General features: G+C 40.5%; 1 protein-coding gene across 1 annotated transcript; it reads right to left on the reverse strand.

Annotated features, from left to right (window-relative positions):
* Positions 1-5,050: 5,050 nt before the first annotated feature.
* LOC308689068 (scavenger receptor cysteine-rich type 1 protein M130-like) lies at positions 5,051-20,393 on the reverse strand (the record flags this gene model as incomplete). Its single annotated transcript, XM_081362620.1, has 16 exons — positions 20,274-20,393; positions 19,580-19,888; positions 19,150-19,461; positions 18,736-19,050; positions 18,552-18,637; positions 17,504-17,741; positions 17,141-17,427; positions 16,602-16,632; positions 15,920-16,222; positions 15,610-15,687; positions 15,128-15,412; positions 6,401-6,442; positions 6,097-6,297; positions 5,915-5,998; positions 5,319-5,378; positions 5,051-5,115 (listed from the first exon to the last, which is right to left on the reverse strand). The coding sequence occupies exons 1-16, from the start codon at positions 20,329-20,331 to the stop codon at positions 5,051-5,053; spliced, it is 2,754 nt and encodes a 917-aa protein (XP_081218746.1). The 5' UTR covers positions 20,332-20,393.
* Between the last annotated feature and the right edge of the window lie 228 nt (positions 20,394-20,621).

Genomic DNA, 20,621 nt, shown 5'->3' on the forward strand with positions numbered 1-20,621 from the left:
ATTTCTCAGCTCAAGTTTTATTCACGGCCGGGAGATCACTGGTCACAACAACCAAGTGAATCTCCTGAATAGAAAGATACATGTACATTTATATCATACAGTTGAGTAAAAAAATGTCACTCAAGTCTTCTTCACTGTGATTTGTTCTGGTGATTGGTTTGTAATGATCTGAGCTAGTCATATGACTGTTAGTTCTACTGTGTTAAGCACTTTTTGGTTAAGTATACAGTATATGGCCTTTGACCTGAGCATCCTTAGTCTAAGTTTCTCTGTAAGCTACATTTAATGCTGAAAATACCCATTACATAAAATATTTCTATCACACCTCTCTTGTTTGACTGACATGTTTTTTTCCTTTTTGTGACATTTTCTGTAAAACAAAACAACTTTTCACATTAAGCAATGTATTATATCTTTTATTTTATAGGATGTCCCACTTCCCATTTTATCAAACACTTTAAAGGGATAGTTCACCCAAAAATGAAAATTCTGTCATCATTTACTCTCCCTCAAGTTGTTCCAACCCTGTACTATTTCCTTTCCTCTGCTAAACACAAAAGAAGATATTTTAAAGAAGGTTGGTAATTAAACAGTTGCTGGTCCCCATTGACATCCATAGTATTTTTTTTTTCCTACTATGGAAGTCAATGGGGTCCATCCGTCGTTTGGCTACCGACTTTCTTCAAAATAAAAGAAAGACATACAGGTTTGGAACAACTTGAGGGAGAGTCATTTTTGGGTGAACTACTTGGAACTATCCCTTTAAGGTAAATTGGGACAGTAACAAAATAGACCACCCACCATTATCGTAAATTATTTTTTAAAGAGCACTACACCAAAAAGCTTATTTGTCCCATTTTACCTGATGTCCCGCTTTTGCTGACTTCACCCTAGTTCAATTCATATCACATTAATTTTACTCTTTGTCTGCCTTTATGAAATAGGCTATTGCACTAATACACATAGGCTACACAGAATGACAATGATGTAAACATAAGCCAGTGAGAGTGATAAGCTTATTGTATTTTCTGCAGGTTCTCTTATCATAATAAGAACCTAATAAGAAGAATCGTTTCTAAAGTAAGTGTTTATTAATGAAACTGTCAAATGAAGCCATAAAAGAAAGGGGCAAATTATAAAACGTCTTGTTTTTTTAAATGGGAAAAATATAGTACCAATAACTTTTTAACAGTTAATATCTCCCCTTAGACCAACAGAACATCAAATTATAAGTGTGCTGGTCATGCAGTGATTTTATTGTAAATACAATTCTATTGAACTCAATTTATCGCGCCTGCTCCATTCCGTCTGAACTTCATCTGAACATTCCCGCTACATTACTTGATTTAGCATATCAACAATTCCAACTCAATCTATGTCCACGACTGAAATACAATGTATCCATTCATTACACCGAAACTCACCGTGTTTTATAGCGAACTTGGCGTCACATCCATCTATCTTGATGCTGTTCATGTTTGAAGGGTTCAATCCCTTAGTCGATTGCCGAGTTCACGCGCATAGGTTTAGTTACCTATGATCACGCGCGTGAACTCGGCAATCGATTACTTTGGACTTCAACCGAAAAACAGGATGTAAACACAGGTATTTGCGCTGGCTTAAATAACATAATTTTTATACATATCTTTCACATCTACTGCAGTCAGATTCAGTCGTGTTCACTCAGAAGGAATCACTCACATTTTCTGTGCACTTGTAATGACATATCAAGGATGTTAAGAGGCTAAAAGCAGGTTTAGTACTTGCCCCATTGAAGTCAACAGGGTGCAAAATTTAAAAATAGAATAACTCGGTGTAGGCAACAGCGATTTTTGTCGTTGTTCTCTGTATTGACAGCACTCCAAATGTACAAAAAAATGAGCTCAATGTTAAAATTGACCGGAGTTCTCCTTTAAATCTATTTCCTTTTTACCAATCACGAAAATGTTTTGGCAAGATGTTTCAGAATTTATTTGGAATGAAATTTATAATGAATGTCTGTTGTATTGGAAGGGTGTGGTATAGGCTTTATTGATTATGATCAATCTTAATTTAAAAAAAAAAAGCCAATTATATGTAGCCTAATTAATCTGATCTTGTTACTCGCTAAATTCCACATTCATAAATCTAAATGCTAAACCTCTCTTTCTTGTTGTTATGAAATAACTTTAAAAAATACCTATTTTCAATTATACATTGTCTGAGAACAAAAAAGTCTTTGTGACAAAAAAAGTCAATGACAAAAAAGTCATTGACTGAAAAGTCAAAAAAGTCAAACATTCTGTTTGAAATTATTTTCCTTTTTTCAGTGTAATGTAATTCTCATAATTTGTGATCCCCCCAGTTGTTGTTTTTTTGTATTCTGATGTTATTTATTACTTTGTTTTGAGAATCAATACAAAAATGCTGTTCGTGTTTCTTTATTTGCATGTCTTGAAGTAATATAGGTATAATAAATAATAATAAGAATTACAATAAATAAAATAATTCAGTATTATCATGTTACTTTCATGTTGAGGTAACTGGATTAGTTTACTCTTTTTAATATGATTAGATAAGAAGAAAAGATGGAATATATTTATACGTTTACCCTGTCTTAGTGAATGTACTGTATTTAATATCATGTAAACATATTCAGCACCCTGTGAATTATTTGGCAAATGATTGATGCATGTCTTATTATGTCTGTCTGTATGAATTTTTGAAAGATTATTTTTTTAAATTATTAAATTAATTATGAAATTTTTAAATTATGAAATTTTGAAAAGTTGTTGAAAAGAAAAACCAAGAATGGACAGTCCAACATCAACCTGCAGATGAGCTAATGCAAAATATTCTATAAACCACAAAATAAGACTAAAAAACTTTCAATTATGTTACGCATTTTAAATTTAAAATGGACCATCACACAATAAACTGCAGTTGAGATCGGTGTTTAAATGTGTGTTATTTATTTATTGATGACCAAAATTATACATACAATTATCTTTGCATACCTTTTTGTTGTTATCACTAAAATATATTAAATACAATTGCATTGGGAATTGTTATGCTCTAAACTGATTTTAAATGTTGTCATTGGATAGTGCTGTCAACTGCCTAAAATTCTGTAACTAAAAATTATTTCCCTACATTTTCTTTTGTCCACTATCCTGCAAATGCTCTTTAACAAAATGAATTCATTAAAGGTTGGGTAGGTAAGAATTGTCTAAAGAACTTTTTTTCAAATTGGCTTAAACTGTCTTTATATACCAATACATAATTAAAATGTAAGTACTTTGAAAAAGAGAGTATAAAAATTGAGTTACTATAGTGTATTTAATCTTCAAAAAACACAGCTCATTAATTCCTACCTGGACGAAACAAGTAATTGGCTTGCGCGACTGTCACTCTCCGTTGCCATGACTACCGCCGCTATTACTGGCTTTGCCCACGTGCGCGCAGTCACGCACCCGTTTTTAGGTGGGAGTGAATGGAATTAATGAGCTGTGTTTATTGAAGATTAAATACACTATAGTCACTCAATTTTTTTATACTCTCTATACTTGCATTTTAATTATGTATTGGTATATAAAGACATTTTAAACAAATTTGAATAAAAGTTTTTTTAGACAATTCTGACCTACCCTACCTTTAAGTTCATACAAATTAATTCATTGACTAAAAAACATATCTTTTGAGTATCCGTTGATATCAATAGAAAAATAACAGGCCAAATACTGAATCAAATTTTGCGGCATGTGGCATTTCATACAAAAATATTTGAAATAGCATAAAAACATAAGGCACTGATGCATTAGAAACAACATAAGAATCTCCCAGGAGCTCCAGGAACTGTAATATGATTTGATGAAGAGGCAGTGGGTGTGGTCAGTGAGTCATATGGCTCCTCCCTCTTTATTTGACTCCTCCTCCACATCATCATAGTCTGTTTTAAAAAAAAAGCAAACTCATATTTTCATTGTTATAAATGCACCAAGATTTAGTTTAAATGAGAAACATAAATAAAAGCAGATATATGTTATAGAATGTTACAATAACCTACCCAACAGGTTCCTCTCATCTTCATTGCTGTTCTTCACATCATCATACTCCTCCTGATCTCCCTCTGATTCACATGTGAAATAAAAACCTCACATTGTAGTTTGTAAATCAGCTTGTGTCATTAATGATGTCATTGATCTCTTCACCTCATGACTGTCTGAGATTATTAGATTTACTCCTGATAAAGTCGTGATGATTCATTAATGGTAGAAATGTTCAATATTAGTGGGTGAAGGTGATCATGAAATGCAGTTCTGTGTGACTCACCTGTTCCTTCTCGAAAGATCTGTCCATTAATGATGACATCATCATAATGCTCTGGTGTGTCCACTACACATGAACATATAGACAGAACAAACATTGCATTATATCTTACAATGTAATGGGATTAATACATAATATCATAAATCACTATAGAAGGATTATGGAAAATACACCAATAACAATAAAATGTAAACACCATTTTTGATAGAGTTCTGTCCACTTGTCATTACATCATCATAGCTCTCAGGTGTGTATTCTGTAAATTTAACATGAGACAATATATAATGTATATATATTTCTAAATACAGATTTTAATATATTTTAAATATTTCTTCCTATTATAGAATAACCGAACGACACCTGTCTCACGATCTGGTTTCAGTCCATCAGTGATGACATCATCATAGTATCCCGGTGTGATTTCCTTCATCATCTCTTCTGCATCAAAACATGTATAATTTGGGCATTTTTTAATATTTTGGGAAACAAAATAAATGTAAAATATACTGTTGCAGGTTTTGGGTAATGAATGTTTGCTGTGTCCCAATTCAGAGGCTGAGTCCTCCGGTCGTCACATTTGAAGGCTGTATACCTCATCAAGGATGTCTTATTTAAGAGAAGTAACCGTAATAAAATTGACTGTTATTCCTCATGAGGTGTAAAATACTGAAATTTCTTTCTTACTTTGCAATCTAACGGTTATTTTTCTTAAATGAGACCGCCTCAGTGACGTATGCAGTCTTCAGATGCGACCTCCGGAGGACACAGCCTCTGATTGGGACACAGCCTCTGATTGGGACACAGCCTCTGATTGGGACACAGCGGGATCACTGACCTTTCAGGACACTGCCATTGGTGACATCATCATAATATGCAGTCTTGAACTCTTTTTCTAATAAGATAAAAGTTTTAGTATTGTGAACAGTTGAATTAGTGTTAAAATGTGTAAATATTTTTTTTTTACATTTGTAAAACAAATTATTGATTTTAATCTACTTCAGCTCTCTAACCTGAAAGAAACTCATCAGCATCTTCATACCCAGAATGCAGTTCTTCAGAGACGAGACTCCCTGTGCAGAACAGTCAGAAACATATTCATCATTCCATACAGATTGACTCCTCATTTCTCATTTGGATCATAAAGCATTGTGTTACTTACAACACAAATATTAATAACATACATTTTAAAAGCATTAGAGGCAGAAAATCCTAAGTTTTAGGCCTATTAGCAAACACACATGTATCCTCACATAAACCCATTCCTCACTGCCTTCCAGAAATACACACAGGAAGAGACAAACACACACACACACACACACACACACACACACACACACACACACACACCTGCACCTTGACTTACTAACCCCTCCTTATTACCCTTAAAATACACACAGGAAGAGACACACACATACACACACACACACACACACACACACACACACACACACATAAACATGCACCTGCAGCTCTGTGGTTTTCTGTAAGGAATTCTCTGGTTTAAAGCCGGAGGTTTAACAGGACTAATAATAGATGAACATCAAGTGTCTGACAGACTCACTTATTAATTAATCATATTAAATAAGTTTCACGGCTCATGTCTCACCTCTCTGAGTGAAGTGATTGTGTCTGTGATGAATCTCCTCATAAACGGCCTCAGTCGTCGTCCTGTGTCTCCTCTTAGAGAGAGCTGTGAGTGTAGACAGACAAACCTGCTGTCAGTTCACAACACATGACTGATCACACACTGAATAACACACAATATGACAGTCTCTGGATCTCTCCTACCTCTCCTCATCACTCTGTTCTGCTGAATCAGTATAAGCAGTGGCACTAAGAGCAGTAAGAGCAAAACTCCCAGTACAACCACAAGCACAGAGAGAGACACTGGAGGAGTTTGTGGAGGAGTGACTGATGTTGAGCGCACTGTCTGAGAAACTGGAGGAGAAGCTGATGTTGTTGTGGCAGGAGTAGTGGACACTGACAAATCTGGCAAAACAGACACAGACAGATTAAAAATCATGCAAATACACAGTTAGTAGCACTAAAATGATGTGAAAATCACTATTATCGGTCAGTGTTTTGCTCTGACCTGCACAGGTGAGTCCAGCGTGCTCTTTGTGGGAGTGTGACACTCACAAAAATAGGTTTTGTTGAAATTATTATCCTTTTGTTTTCTTTTATTTTATTACAAATTAAATACTGTTGAGAGAATGCACAGAAGCGCGCTATGACACACTGTTTCACAGAACAGACACAAGGTGGCAGTACCTTTCAGCCGCGTCACTCTGGGACCCTTAGCGAGGCGCACAGGAAGAGAAGCTCATATTCCGGTTGAATGGAAAGAGAGCAACAGTTGTCCCGCGTCTCTTATAACTTTGTTATATTTGCAACATTTCCAGGTTTGTTGTACATATTTTATATGACTTGCAAAGGGTTATAAGCTAATATGAATCCCCAGTGGTGTGTTTAATAAGCTAAGTGTGTTAAATAATCAAGTTCAATGATAACGTTGGAAATGGCGGCCAACGCACGCACTAATGTTTTCTTTTATCTATTTCCGAGTTTATTACTGTGTATGTGTAAAGTAACTGTGTGTGGAAGACTATGCATTACGGGTAATAAATGACGTTTACAGATAAGTAAATAGCAGTTTACAGATGTAGCTTTGGGGGAAACGCACGTGGTAGTATTAAACGCACGTGGTGATATTAGACTATCATTTTATTTCGGTTCATAGGAATTAAGTGTAAAAGTTATGAGACAGTTATGAGAAGTTTGTCCTCATGTAATGTAAATACAATTTAACTAAACTGCAAATGGGATTTATTCTGTTATATTAAGTGAACACTTACAAAAGGTATTATGAATACAGAAATACTCTGTTAATGATAGATACCAGAGAATATGGTTAGAGAAAAAATGTGTTTACGGTAAGATAAAACTGTGATAAGTGTATGTTGTGGAAATATGTGAAGATACATTTATGGGGAAATGTACTTTTGAAGAGAATGTGACTTCATGTTATCCAGTTGTGGATATCACCTGTGTTTCAATACAGAGCAACAAAAGATAACAGTAATAATTCTTGAATGCAGATATAAAGTTGAAATGAAGTTGTTAATAAAACATATTCCGGTTGAATGGAAAGAGAGCAACAGTTGTCCCGCGTCTCTTATAACTTTGTTATATTTGCAACATTTCCAGAGCACTTCGACCAGAAGTATCAAAATACATCTGCTAGCGGACCCCTGGCCGGGACCCGTTACAGATTCTTGGGGGCTCGTCCGGGATACTTCTGCGCCACCTAGCGGAGCGGGAGCCGAATGATGACAACGCTGACCAGTGATTAACCCTGTCCAGCCGTGGAACTGCGAACGAGTGGAGGTCTACGATCCGGAGCTGACTGCATCATCGCCGAATTGTGTTGCCAGCCGTGAGGGAGACGAGGAGCCATCATGTCGAGTGGTGGGAGGAAAAGCCTAGTGTGGGACATTAGGAAAAGCTTACTCACCCTGTCAGCTGGAGAGCTTCTTCAGGTCGCCAGAGCGGTGGAGCCAGTGTCGAGCGAGGACCAGTCAGAGCTTGTGGAAGGAGACGAGGAAGGATGTTACGATTACATCAACTCGTTCATGTACAGTAAGCAGTTACTTGACATGGAGGACGAGGGAATGGTTCAGTTGTTGATATTGAAAGACGCTATTGACGATGTGGTGAAATGTCGTGATGATGATGTGTCGATGTCAAATGTAAAAGGTGATTCTGAGTTACATACTGAGCAGGGTTGGGGTAAGCTTGATGACCGTGTTGATTTCATTGAGGGTTCAGTCATTACCCAAACAGCCCCTGAAAACACCACAGACACTCACAAACAGAGCCACCACACATTCAATGTAGCTAGGGCTGCGTCACCTAGTGATATTGCTGAACTAGATTCAGGCCCAATAGCACCAGCAATGTTAAATACACCTGACACAGCTAACACTGAGTTACTTAAAGTGCTAGCTAGCTATGAAGAGGTTAGCAAGAAACTCATGCAGTGCTTACCAACAAATGCTGTATCGTCACAGGCACACTTAACCCAATCCTCAGGCCCTCTTCAACAGCCAGACAGAAAACCACCGAGTGAACTTGTCTCTCAGTCGGCGCGTGAGGGGATGGTGTCCTTAAGGGAACTCAGCTACCTGCCTCGGAGAGAGTTCAAAGTGCAAGGCGGACAGATCGGTGACCAATCTTCAGACATCAGCTACAATAACGTCTGTAGACAAATTGATGATGGAATCAAAGAAGGATTCCCCGATTCAGAGATTGTTCGTGGTGTGCTAAGAATCATGAAACCAGGCATATTCAAAGAAATGTTGATAAACAAAGACGACATGACAGTGACTGAACTCAAGGGGTTTCTTCAAACTCACCTAAGAGAAAAAAACAGCACAGAGTTATTTCAAGAGTTGATGTGCACGAAACAAGATGAGAACGAGACACCACAACAGTTCCTTTATCGTGTGATCGGTCTAAAACAACGTGTTCTATTGACATCAAGATTAGCTGATACTGACATCAAGTACACTACAGCTACAGTGCAAGATGTTTTCCTACATACAGTGTACCAAGGCTTTGGGCACAAGCACACCGACATACGCAGAGAACTCAAACCGTTGTTGGCAAACAGAGAGATCAGTGACGATATGATTCTGCGTCATGTGATGAAAATCACTAGTGAGGAAAGTGAGAGAATGAAAAGACTGGGTCCTTCACGCCGACAAACCGTAACCAATGTACACAGTACACAGCTTGGGTCGGAGGTGGTGAAGACAACTAGCACAAAGTCAGAGAGTGCTGCGTCCAAGCCAAATCAAACAAAGCCAGATCCTCTGAAAGATCTCACGACCAAAGTAGAGGAACTCACTAAGCTGGTTGAAGCCATGCAAAAACAAAACCAACAACAATCGACTCATCATGCGCGTCAGTATAATCAGAATAGGGCACAAACAAAATGGGGGAAACCTTATGGTTGTCCAAGCTGCGTGGAACAAGACAAACAAGACTGTAAACACTGTTTCACATGTGGGGAAGAAGGACACCGTGCAGCGGGCTGTTTAAAACGACCAAGGAAGCAGGGAAACTTCAATCGGGCACTGGAGAGGGACATCTAGTGGCCGAGTCGGGAAGCAAGTCCCAACCAGAAAGTGAGGTCGGTAATGACAAGTTGCACCGTTCTTCACCCTCAACCCTAGTAACGACAAGTCCATTAAGTCAGTGTAGCCAAGTATGTCAGGTCCCTCCCCAGTCACCACGTGTAGCTAACGCTAGAGCAGTTGCTGGTCTGATTGGCAAAAAGGCCCTAGTTCAGAGCTATCTAAATGGTTTAGCAGTCACTTCTTTGCTCGACTCTGGGTCACAAGTCAGTATAGTCAGTCGTGCCTGGAAAGAAGAGTACCTACCTGACCTCAGTATCCACTCAGTCTCTGAGATCTTGGGAGAGGAGGAGCTGAAAGTTATTGCGGCAAATGGCAGTATCATTCCATATGATGGGTGGGTAGCTATTACAATAAACTTGCCAGGGAACTTGGACCCCAACCTGTCCATTAGTGTTCCATTCCTCATTAGTAGCTACCCCATGGATAAACCATTGATTGGCTTTAACGTGTTGGAAGTACTCATTTGTGGCAAACCAGAGAGACTAGTACCAATACTCGCTAACTTGCTTAGCAACGCCATATCTGTTCCCAAAGAGACAGCTGAAGCTCTTGTCAACTTTATTCAGACAGCAAAGCCAGTCACACGACAAGGACGCTTAAGAACAGGTGCCAAGGAGATAGTTCTCTCTGCTGGTCAAGTGTTGTGGGTGAGATGTCGGGTTCCGTCAAACATGGATGCCTCTACCCGATTAGTGTTGTTTGAGACAGATGAAGACAGTCTACCGTCTGGAGAGTGGGATACTGGGCCAGGTCTGTTTGAAGTCCAGAACCCAACAAAGCCCTATGTCACCATTCCAATTGGTAATAAAACCAATCATGACATCACAATACCACGTAAAACAGCTCTAGGGATCCTGCAGCGTGTTGAAAATGTTGTGGAGGCAGATATCCTGGACAAATCACAGCCTGCAGCGACTGTCAGTAGGTCAGCAACTCAGATCCAGCTCTGTGGGACCCACCTGTAAACCTCGACCATCTGGAGGAAGAACAGCAAGAGGCCGCTAGGAAGATGCTTCACGAGGAGTCAAACGCCTTTGCAAGAGACGGAAACGACCTCGGCTGTATCCCGAACCTGCAGATGGTGATCAATCTCAACGACGATATCCCTGTACAAAGAGCATACACGTCCATCCCCAAACCATTGTTTAAAGAAGTGAAAGAGTACATACAAGATCTTCTTGTGAAGGGTTGGATAGTGAAATCTAAATCTGCCTATTCGGCACCAGTTGTATGTGTACGGAAGAAGGACGGCACGCTTCGTCTTTGCATAGACTATCGTCTTCTGAATCAAAAGACCGTACCCGACAGGCATCCGCTGCCACGAATACGGGATTTGATAGACACACTGGGAGGATATTCCATGTTCAGTATACTGGACCAAGGTAAAGCTTACCACCAGGGGTTCATGGCAGAAGGGTCACGTCATCTCACAGCCTTCATCACCCCCTGGGGCCTTTACGAATGGGTAAGGATTCCATTTGGACTTTCTAATGCACCTGCGCCGTTTCAAAGGAGCATGGAGGAGATGTTAGGCTCTCTGAGAGATGAGTACTGCATCCCGTACCTGGATGACCTACTTTGCTACTCCAGATCCTTCAGTGACCACGTGGGGGTGATTCGCAAGGTCCTCCAAGCACTGCAACATCATGGGGTGAAGCTACGGGCAGAAAAGTGCGAGATGTTTCAGAAGGAGGTTCGCTATGTTGGACGCTTGGTGTCGGCCGAGGGAGTTCGAATTGACCCCAAAGACCTTGAGGCAGTGATGGCTTTAAAAACCAAAACACCCCAAACAGTTGGTGACCTCCGACGGGTTCTCGGCTTCCTGAGTTACTATCGTTCTTACATACAGGACTTCGCCAAAATAGCAAAGCCATTGTATGAGCTGCTCCAAGTTAAGTCCTCCCTTCCAAATCACTGCAAGTCCAAGGGTCCACAACTCCCATCCAAAACACCCATCATATGGAAGCCTGATCACCAAAGCACCTTGGAAAGACTTGTCAGTATGCTGACCAACCCCCCAGTCCTTGCATACCCCAACTTCGAGGAGCCATTTGTCCTACACACGGATGCATCGGAGAAAGGGCTCGGCGCAATCCTCTATCAGCGACAGTGTGGGAAAATGCGAGTCATCGGATATGGATCACGAACTCTGACACCTGCTGAAAGGAACTACCGACTCCACAGCGGAAAACTCGAGTTCCTTGCTTTGAAGTGGGCAGTGTGTGAGAAATTTAGAGACTATCTCTTCTATGCTCCATATTTCACCATTTACACTGACAACAATCCACTTACTTATGTCATGAGCACTGCGAAACTCAATGCAGTTGGCCATCGCTGGGTGGGAGAATTGTCAGAGTTCCACTTCAACATTAAATACAGACCTGGAAAAAGCAATATAGACGCCGACACGCTTTCACGCATCCCACTCGATATTGACAACTATGTGGCAACATGCACGGAGGAGTTGTCTCAGGATGTGCTGCATGCGACTTGGGAAGGGGGTAGAGCAGCCCAGAAGAAAGATGTAGCATGGATCGCTGCACTTTACACCTCCTCTGCTGATGTGATACCACGGCCTCATTCACAGTTGCCCAAGATAAGCCACGAAGAGCTGGCCAAAGCCCAACGAGAGGACCCTGGAATAGGGGAAATAATGAGACTGAAAGAGGCAAATAAGGTTCTTACTGACGAGGTCAGAAGGTCAGTGAGTGGGCTCACTCGCAAGCTCCTTCATGAGTGGAGTCAACTACAATTGGAGAATGGAGTCCTGTACCGCCAAACACCAGAGAGGAAACAGTTAGTCCTACCCACCAAGTACCGGTCAGTTGCCCTAAAGCATCTCCATGACAACCTGGGACACGTTGGCACCGAACGTGTGCTCCATCTTGCCAGAGAGCGTTTCTATTGGCCACACATGAAAAGGTGTATAGAGGACTATGTCACCAGGAAATGCAGTTGTATAAAGCAAAAGAAACCCACCACACATGTGCGTGCGCCAATGGGTGGTCTGACTTCTGCTTCCCCTCTCGATTTGGTTTGCATAGACTACCTACACCTGGAGAAAAGCAAAGGAGGCTATGAGTACATTCTGGTAGTAATAGACCATTTTACCAGATTTGATGTGGATGTGGATGTGGATCTTTTGTTTGGATTAATGGAAAACACCGAATCAGTGACACACAAAGGGTATGTGGAGAAATGGTCAAAAAGGATGACGGAAGCATACAAGATTGCAAACAAATCCAGCCTGTCATCAAGTGCAAAGAACAAGTCCTACTATGATCAGAAGGTGAGGGGCGTGGTCCTCAAACCAGGAGACCGAGTACTGGTTCGAAACATGGGTGAACGAGGTGGACCTGGTAAGCTACGCTCATACTGGGAGAAGAGAATCTATGTGGTGAAGGAGCAAATCTCAGACAATCCGGTGTATGTCATTCATCCTGAGGGAGACTCAAATACAAAGAACAGAACCATACACAGAAACTTGCTGCTGTTAGTGAATGACTTGCCAGTTGAGAACCCAGTACAGCCAGCTAACTCTGTTGTAACCCCCCATCAGAGGCAAAAGCAGCCTCAACAGAGGGTGAATTCTGCTGACAAGGATGGAATATCAGACACTGATGATGAAGATGAGTGGACAGGAGGTTATTGGCTGAGAACACCTGTAGTCAGGATGGAAAGTGATCAAGCTGGACATAACAGATCAGTGATCTCAAGGAGAGAGCAAAGTCCAATGTCAAAGTTATCTCCTGCAAAAGCACCTGATCAGACTCCAAAGAAACAGACAATGATTCGTAAAGACTGTTCAAGCACATTACCTACGAGGAAAACGGTATCGATGGACACATACTTACCCAAGGGGCGAGAGGTACACCTTCCCGAAGTAGAAGAACAACAGTCAGAGGATAGAGGAATAGGAGTTGTGGGAAAAGAATCACAGACCAGCGAACCATCTGATGATACTTACCTACCGCAGCCTGAAGAAGATGAACTGAATGCAGGGGACAGGGAAGTGGAAGTAGTGGAAGAAGCACAGACAAGTAAACATCTTGAAGATACTTACCTATCTCAGCCTGAAGAAGATGAGACAAATGGACATGAGGAGCAAGTACAAGTGGAAAGACCGAGTCCTCCCTCTACTATGACTTGGCCTGAAAGAGAGACACATGGAGAAGTTAGGAGGTCAGTTAGAGAGAAAAGACCTAAACCAATATTCACTTATGAGTCACTGGGCCAACCTTCCTTACAATACCATGTAGAGTCCATTTCCTCACAGTCTACCTCACCCCCCCTACCTTTCATGCCACATCTGCATAGCCAGTTCATTGTACCTACTGCTTATACACCTCATATGTACATGCCTTACACATATTACATGCCCGTCACTACACAAGTTTACTAAACCAAACAGAGTATGAGTTTTAGTTTTGTTTTCATGGGAAAATGTCGGGAGCCATTTTTGTTTGTCGGGGTGGATGTGACACTCACAAAAATAGGTTTTGTTGAAATTATTATCCTTTTGTTTTCTTTTATTTTATTACAAATTAAATACTGTTGAGAGAATGCACAGAAGCGCGCTATGACACGCTGTTTCACAGAACAGACACAAGGTGGCAGTACCTTTCAGCCGCGTCACTCTGGGACCCTTAGCGAGGCGCACAGGAAGAGAAGCTCATATTCCGGTTGAATGGAAAGAGAGCAACAGTTGTCCCGCGTCTCTTATAACTTTGTTATATTTGCAACATTTCCAGGTTTGTTGTACATATTTTATATGACTTGCAAAGGGTTATAAGCTAATATGAATCCCCAGTGGTGTGTTTAATAAGCTAAGTGTGTTAAATAATCAAGTTCAATGATAACGTTGGAAATGGCGGCCGACGCACGCGCTAATGTTTTCTTTTATCTATTTCCGAGTTTATTACTGTGTATGTGTAAAGTAACTGTGTGTGGAAGACTATGCATTACGGGTAATAAATGACGTTTACAGATAAGTAAATAGCAGTTTACAGATGTAGCTTTGGGGGAAACGCACGTGGTAGTATTAAACGCACGTGGTGATATTAGACTATCATTTTATTTCGGTTCATAGGAATTAAGTGTAAAAGTTATGAGACAGTTATGAGAAGTTTGTCCTCATGTAATGTAAATACAATTTAACTAAACTGCAAATGGGATTTATTCTGTTATATTAAGTGAACACTTACAAAAGGTATTATGAATACAGAAATACTCTGTTAATGATAGATACCAGAGAATATGGTTAGAGAAAAAATGTGTTTACGGTAAGATAAAACTGTGATAAGTGTATGTTGTGGAAATATGTGAAGATACATTTATGGGGAAATGTACTTTTGAAGAGAATGTGACTTCATGTTATCCAGTTGTGGATATCACCTGTGTTTCAATACAGAGCAACAAAAGATAACAGTAATAATTCTTGAATGCAGATATAAAGTTGAAATGAAGTTGTTAATAAAACATATTCCGGTTGAATGGAAAGAGAGCAACAGTTGTCCCGCGTCTCTTATAACTTTGTTATATTTGCAACATTTCCAGAGCACTTCGACCAGAAGTATCAAAATACATCTGCTAGCGGACCCCTGGCCGGGACCCGTTACAGGAGCAGTCAGTGTGGTTCTTCAGGGAGAGAGGACAGTCCCACAGGTGAATCTCATTCCCTCTGCACTCGACTCTGTTCAGCCACACAACACCTTCACCAGCACCAAAGACTGAATTCCCATCAGCCCTCAGTGCTGCTCCACAACCCAGCTGCCTGCAGACCACCTGAGCATCGCTGATGTCCCACAGATCAGCACAGACTGAACCCCACACAGCGTTATGATACACCTCCAGCCTCCCAGAGCACCGGCCCAAACCTCTAATCAGTCTGAGAGGAACATGATCTAAATCACACACAGCAACATCACTGACCAGCTTCAGGACACCATATACAATAAAACACACAGAAACTTAACTAAGACGGCTTTAAATGTATGATTAGTGGATTACATTTATGAATTTGATTATGATTTTTAAATGCAAATAAATTCTTTTTAAATGCACATTTTAATGGAAAACAGTCTTAAATTAAAAATCTTACTTGAACACTGTCTCTGGTGAGGAGATGGAGAGGTAGAACATGTCAGACGACTGAGAGGAGACTCACGACTTTCCTCCTCTGAGATTAAATATTAAGAGAACTGAACATTAGGACACAAAAATCATAACTTCTCTCAGTGAAACATATCAATGTGAAAACATAATTTAAGCCTCATAAATAATTTTAGGCTCTGTCCATCAAATTAGTTTAGTGTTTCAGAAACAGTTTATTCACTGCATTATATACAAACATTGTGTTTGAAGAAACATAACTAGTGAGACCATCTTACATTATTTAAACATAATCTCACTTGAGCAGGTGATTTTGGCCACTTCATCATTATTACAGTCATTCTGTCCCCAGGGTGAAGATGGACACTGCCACAGGTTTGAATCATGTGGTCGACATTTCACTTTATCCAGCCAGTTACGAGCTGATTCCAGTCTTGATGTAGAATCAGACACAACACCAGATCTTCCACAGTTCAGCTCTTGACAGATCAGACTTGCTGTGTCTCTGTCCATCTGGTTCCAGCACACATTACCCCAGGATCCATTGTAGAAAACCTCCACATTCCCTTCACAGCCCTCAGTTAACCTGATCTCTTTAAACTCTAGATGGAAAAGGATGTGCATTAAAAATATTGGAGTTTAAGTTGTGCTAAACCTAAAATATCACCAAAATAACTGGTTAATACAAGGCTAATGCACACTGCTGAAAAAAGATACTTAATTATATTTTTATAATATATTATAAATCTTATTTACTACTTGATTCTGCTTGGTTAATAAAAAAATATTTAAAAAGCAGCGGCATCCATGGCAGCGCTGTCTATCAGACCATCGATACAGTAAGATGGAAAATATGTTGTTAAATATGATCCATCCACTCCTGATTTTCCGGGTGTTTATTTAGCAAAAAATACCACCTGTACATTATTCCTTTAAACATTTGAAATTATATATTTAAAAATCAATCACATTACTGTTCACCTGAGCACACGACTCCTACATCATCCTTGTGCTAGTGGGTGCTAAGAAAAGTCATCACATCTCTCCTATCTTAGCTTCTCTCAGGTGGCTACCAGTGGATTTTAGGATAAAATACAAAACTCTTCTGTATGTTTTTAAAGCAGTACATGGGATAGCTCCTGCTTATGTATCTGAGCTTATTGCTCTTCATCAAGCACCGAGGTCTTTAAGATCAAATAATAAGTCCTTGCTTTCTGTCCCTCGATCTCATTTAAAGTCAAAAGGTGATCAGGCTTTTGCTGTTGCGGGTCCAAGGCTCTGGAATAGTCTGCCTCTTGAACTAAGAGAGATCAGTTCTTTGAATGTATTTAAAGTTAGTGTTAAAAATTATTTCTTATCTTTAGCTTTTGAGAGGTTGTTCTAGTATCTGTATTTTCAAGTTGCATGTTGTCTTTATGTGTTGTTTGTTTTTAAGCTGCTGATTGTACAGCACTTTGGTCTGCAGGTGCAGTTGTAAAGTGCTTTATAAATAAAGTAAAGTAAAGTAAAGTAAGTAAGTGTTGACAGTCATGTTTCCCCCAGCCTGGAGAAGAGCAGTTCCACAGGGACGTCTCATTCCCCTCACACTCCACCTCATCCAGCCATATGGGTCCAGAACCAGGACCAAACCAGGCTGGTACCTGCTGGTTACTGAGGGCCACTCCACACTGCAGCTGTCTGCACACCACATGGGCATCTTTAATATCCCAGGAGTCATCACACACTGTCCCCCATGAGCCGCTGTGAAAAACCTCCAGCCTCCCTGCACAGTCTCCCCCAGAACCCACCAGCCTGATGGACCCGCGACCTGATATTCAGAGAGAGAAAAACACATTATTGATCACTAACAACTGAAGAATCTGCCCAGATGTTGTTGTTCTCACCAAGGCAGGTGATTGACAGCTGTTGTGTGGAGCTGCAGTTGAGAGTTTGTGGAGAGCTGCAGTTCCCCAGATGAGCTTCACTCCCAGAGCACTGGAAGCCCGTCACACACTCATGACTGTGTTCAGGACTGGATGAAGAGGAGCCGGAGAAGTTCAGCACAGAGCCACAGCCCAGCTGTCTGCAGACCACAGAGGATTCAGTGAGACTCCAGGAGTCCAGCAGAACTCTCCTCCAGACCTGGGGCCTCATTTATAAACGTTGCGTACGCACAAAAGAAGGCGTACGCCGCTCTCTACGCAATAATTGGTATTTATAAAAAGCAAACTTGACGGGAAAATGTGCGGTCTTTCACGCACACTCTGACCCAGGCGTACGCACAAAAACGGGTGAAATGAGAAATGGCGACACCGTCGGCAGTTGGAAGAAACACGTGAAAGTGTGTGACCGTTGTGTAAAATAAATGGCAATACTGCCTCTCATAAATAACATGAAGACTTCACAAAGCAAGTCTTACAATTAACAGCCTACACGAACACCCGTTTGATCGATCTGCAGTGTAAAACAAACAAAATCAAATGAAGATTAGAACAGAAATGCAAATTAACACATATTTGCTAAAAGAAAAGTGAAATATGTTCTGCAATAATATTGGCATGTTATGCAATTCATCCTCATAACACATCTGTAGCTTGTCAGATGCAATCAAATGGATGGTAATAAAATGCCATGATGCCATCACAATGCGTAATGACGTGAGTGAAGTTACGTTTCTTGGTTTTCCTCTGTGTTTGCCATGATTTCGCAATCGATGAATATTAACTTGTGGGCGTTTCACGGACTATTTATGGGCAACTATGGGCGTGACATGAAGCCGCAAAAGCTGCGCTACATTTAGAATTGATTGTGATTTATTAAGGGAAAACTGCGTAGGATGTGCGTGCGCACGGTTTTATAAATCCGAATATTTCTGTGCGTACGCACGTCCTATGTTTCATCCGTACGCCACTTATGACGCAAATCATACGCAAAGTTTTATAAATGAGGCCCCTGATGGATGGAAACTTCCAGCTCCCCCTCACACTGTCTCTCTCCAGACAACCGCACCAGACCGTCATGAACAGCCAGAGAAGAACCTGAGTGAAAGATGTGGCATTTAATCATTAACAAATTAGTCATTGCAAGATTTATATGGGTAATTTATAACTTTTTTTAAAAAATAAAATCCCCTCACTAGAGCAGACGACTCCAACATCTCGTCTATGAGAACATTCAGCTCGACTCCATGAAGAGACGGAACATTCTGAGAGTTTTGTTTCATTCCCGTCACAATCAAACACATCAGCCCAGATTTCACCACTTCCCTCTCCAAACCAGTCTGATCCCACAACAGACACAGCAATCCCACAATTCAGCTGTCTACAGAGGACACTGGCAGCTCTCATATCCCAGCATGCATCACACACTGAGCCCCATTCATTGAGAAACCGAAGCTCCACTCTTCCAGAACAAGAGTCTGAGCCGTTTACCAGTCTGAGATCAGTGTAACCTGTGCAGAGGTTATTGAGGGGAAAAAACACAGTTTAAGGCTACTGAATGTCTTTATGTGTGTAATATAATGTAAAGAGAGGTATAAAATATTATTAACCAGAGCATATTACTCCTACAGCATTGTCATGGAAACACTGTGTATTTGAAGATGTGGATGTAGGACAGAACACAAAGTATGATTCATTTCCTCTGCACTGAATCTCTTGTGTCCACATCTGAGCGTCTCCTTTTCCAAAAGCATCTTCTCCCAGCACCTGTACAGGAGCCCCACAGTCCAGCTCTCTACACACAACCTCTGCATCCTGCTGGTCAAAGGCAGCGTCACACATTGTGTACCAGGTGTCTCCCTGAAGTATCTCTAATCTTCCAGCACACAGATTAGATCCATTAACGAGACTAGGGAGGCGACCTGTGTGTTTACATTATGTAAATAAACAATGTATTATTTCAATTATTTAATTATTAAGATAAATATAAATTCCATTACATTTCTTTTTCTTACAATTAAGCAGATTGAACAGGCTCACCTGAGCATCTGACTCCAGCATCTTCACCATGACCACAGTCACTAACACCCCATCCTCCTGACCCACAGTTCTTCAGTGTTGACTCTGATCCACTACAGGCCACATCATCCATCCAGATTGGTCCTGATCCTGGTCCAAAGCGAGCATTACCCACAGCCTCTAGAGCCTCTCCGATCTCTCTACACACCACTGCAGCATCAGTCATATCCCAGCGATCATCACACACTGTTCCCCACTGACCATCATGAAGAACCTCCACTCTACCAGCACAGCGACTGTGACCACCAACTAACCTAATAGACTTGAAATCTGTACATTAAAAGAGAAAGGTTTATCCAGTAGCATCAGAACAGTCTATAATCATCTGTAGAATATTACTAATTTGATTAACATACTATATGTTTCTGAGAACATAAAATATTATTCTAATCTGGACAGATAAAGCTGGAGCACAAGCTAAGCACTCCTTTGAACAAGAGGATTCGACAAATCATCTTTTCATCATACACTGGTCGACTGTAAATGCTTTAATAAATTATAACATATTAATAATATTTAATATTCTATTGTCTCAAAATCTCGATTTCTATTACACAGACCTCTACGCCGTTTTCTGTGATATGAGGCCATCATAGACAAACTGCTTATTTAAAAATGTTAAATTTTACATTTTTTCAGTATATTTTGCACTTACCAGATGTGGTTATAGTGACTATAGAGGAGAGTAAAACGAGTGTCAGAAATCCCTCCATCTTCTTCTGCTCGTCACACTGTTTGTTTGCCTCTGTTTCTCCTCTGCTCCCTCAAACACACTGAAGAAACTGGCTCCTGTCAGTCCCCTAAAGAGAGAGAGACTCTCACAGCTGCCAATGACACTCACTGTTCCCTTATTAGACACAACAGAGGAAATCATCAAACACAATCACTGACAAATCACACAGCAGCATTTTTATTTTCTCCATATATATCAATAAAGTGTGAGCGCTGATGAGCGGGACTCCTCCTCCAGCATGAAAAGACACTTCACAGAGGATAGAATAAT

This window comes from Scardinius erythrophthalmus (assembly GCF_964197995.2).
Source record: "Scardinius erythrophthalmus genome assembly, chromosome: 4".
NCBI classification, from domain to species: domain Eukaryota; kingdom Metazoa; phylum Chordata; class Actinopteri; order Cypriniformes; family Leuciscidae; genus Scardinius; species Scardinius erythrophthalmus.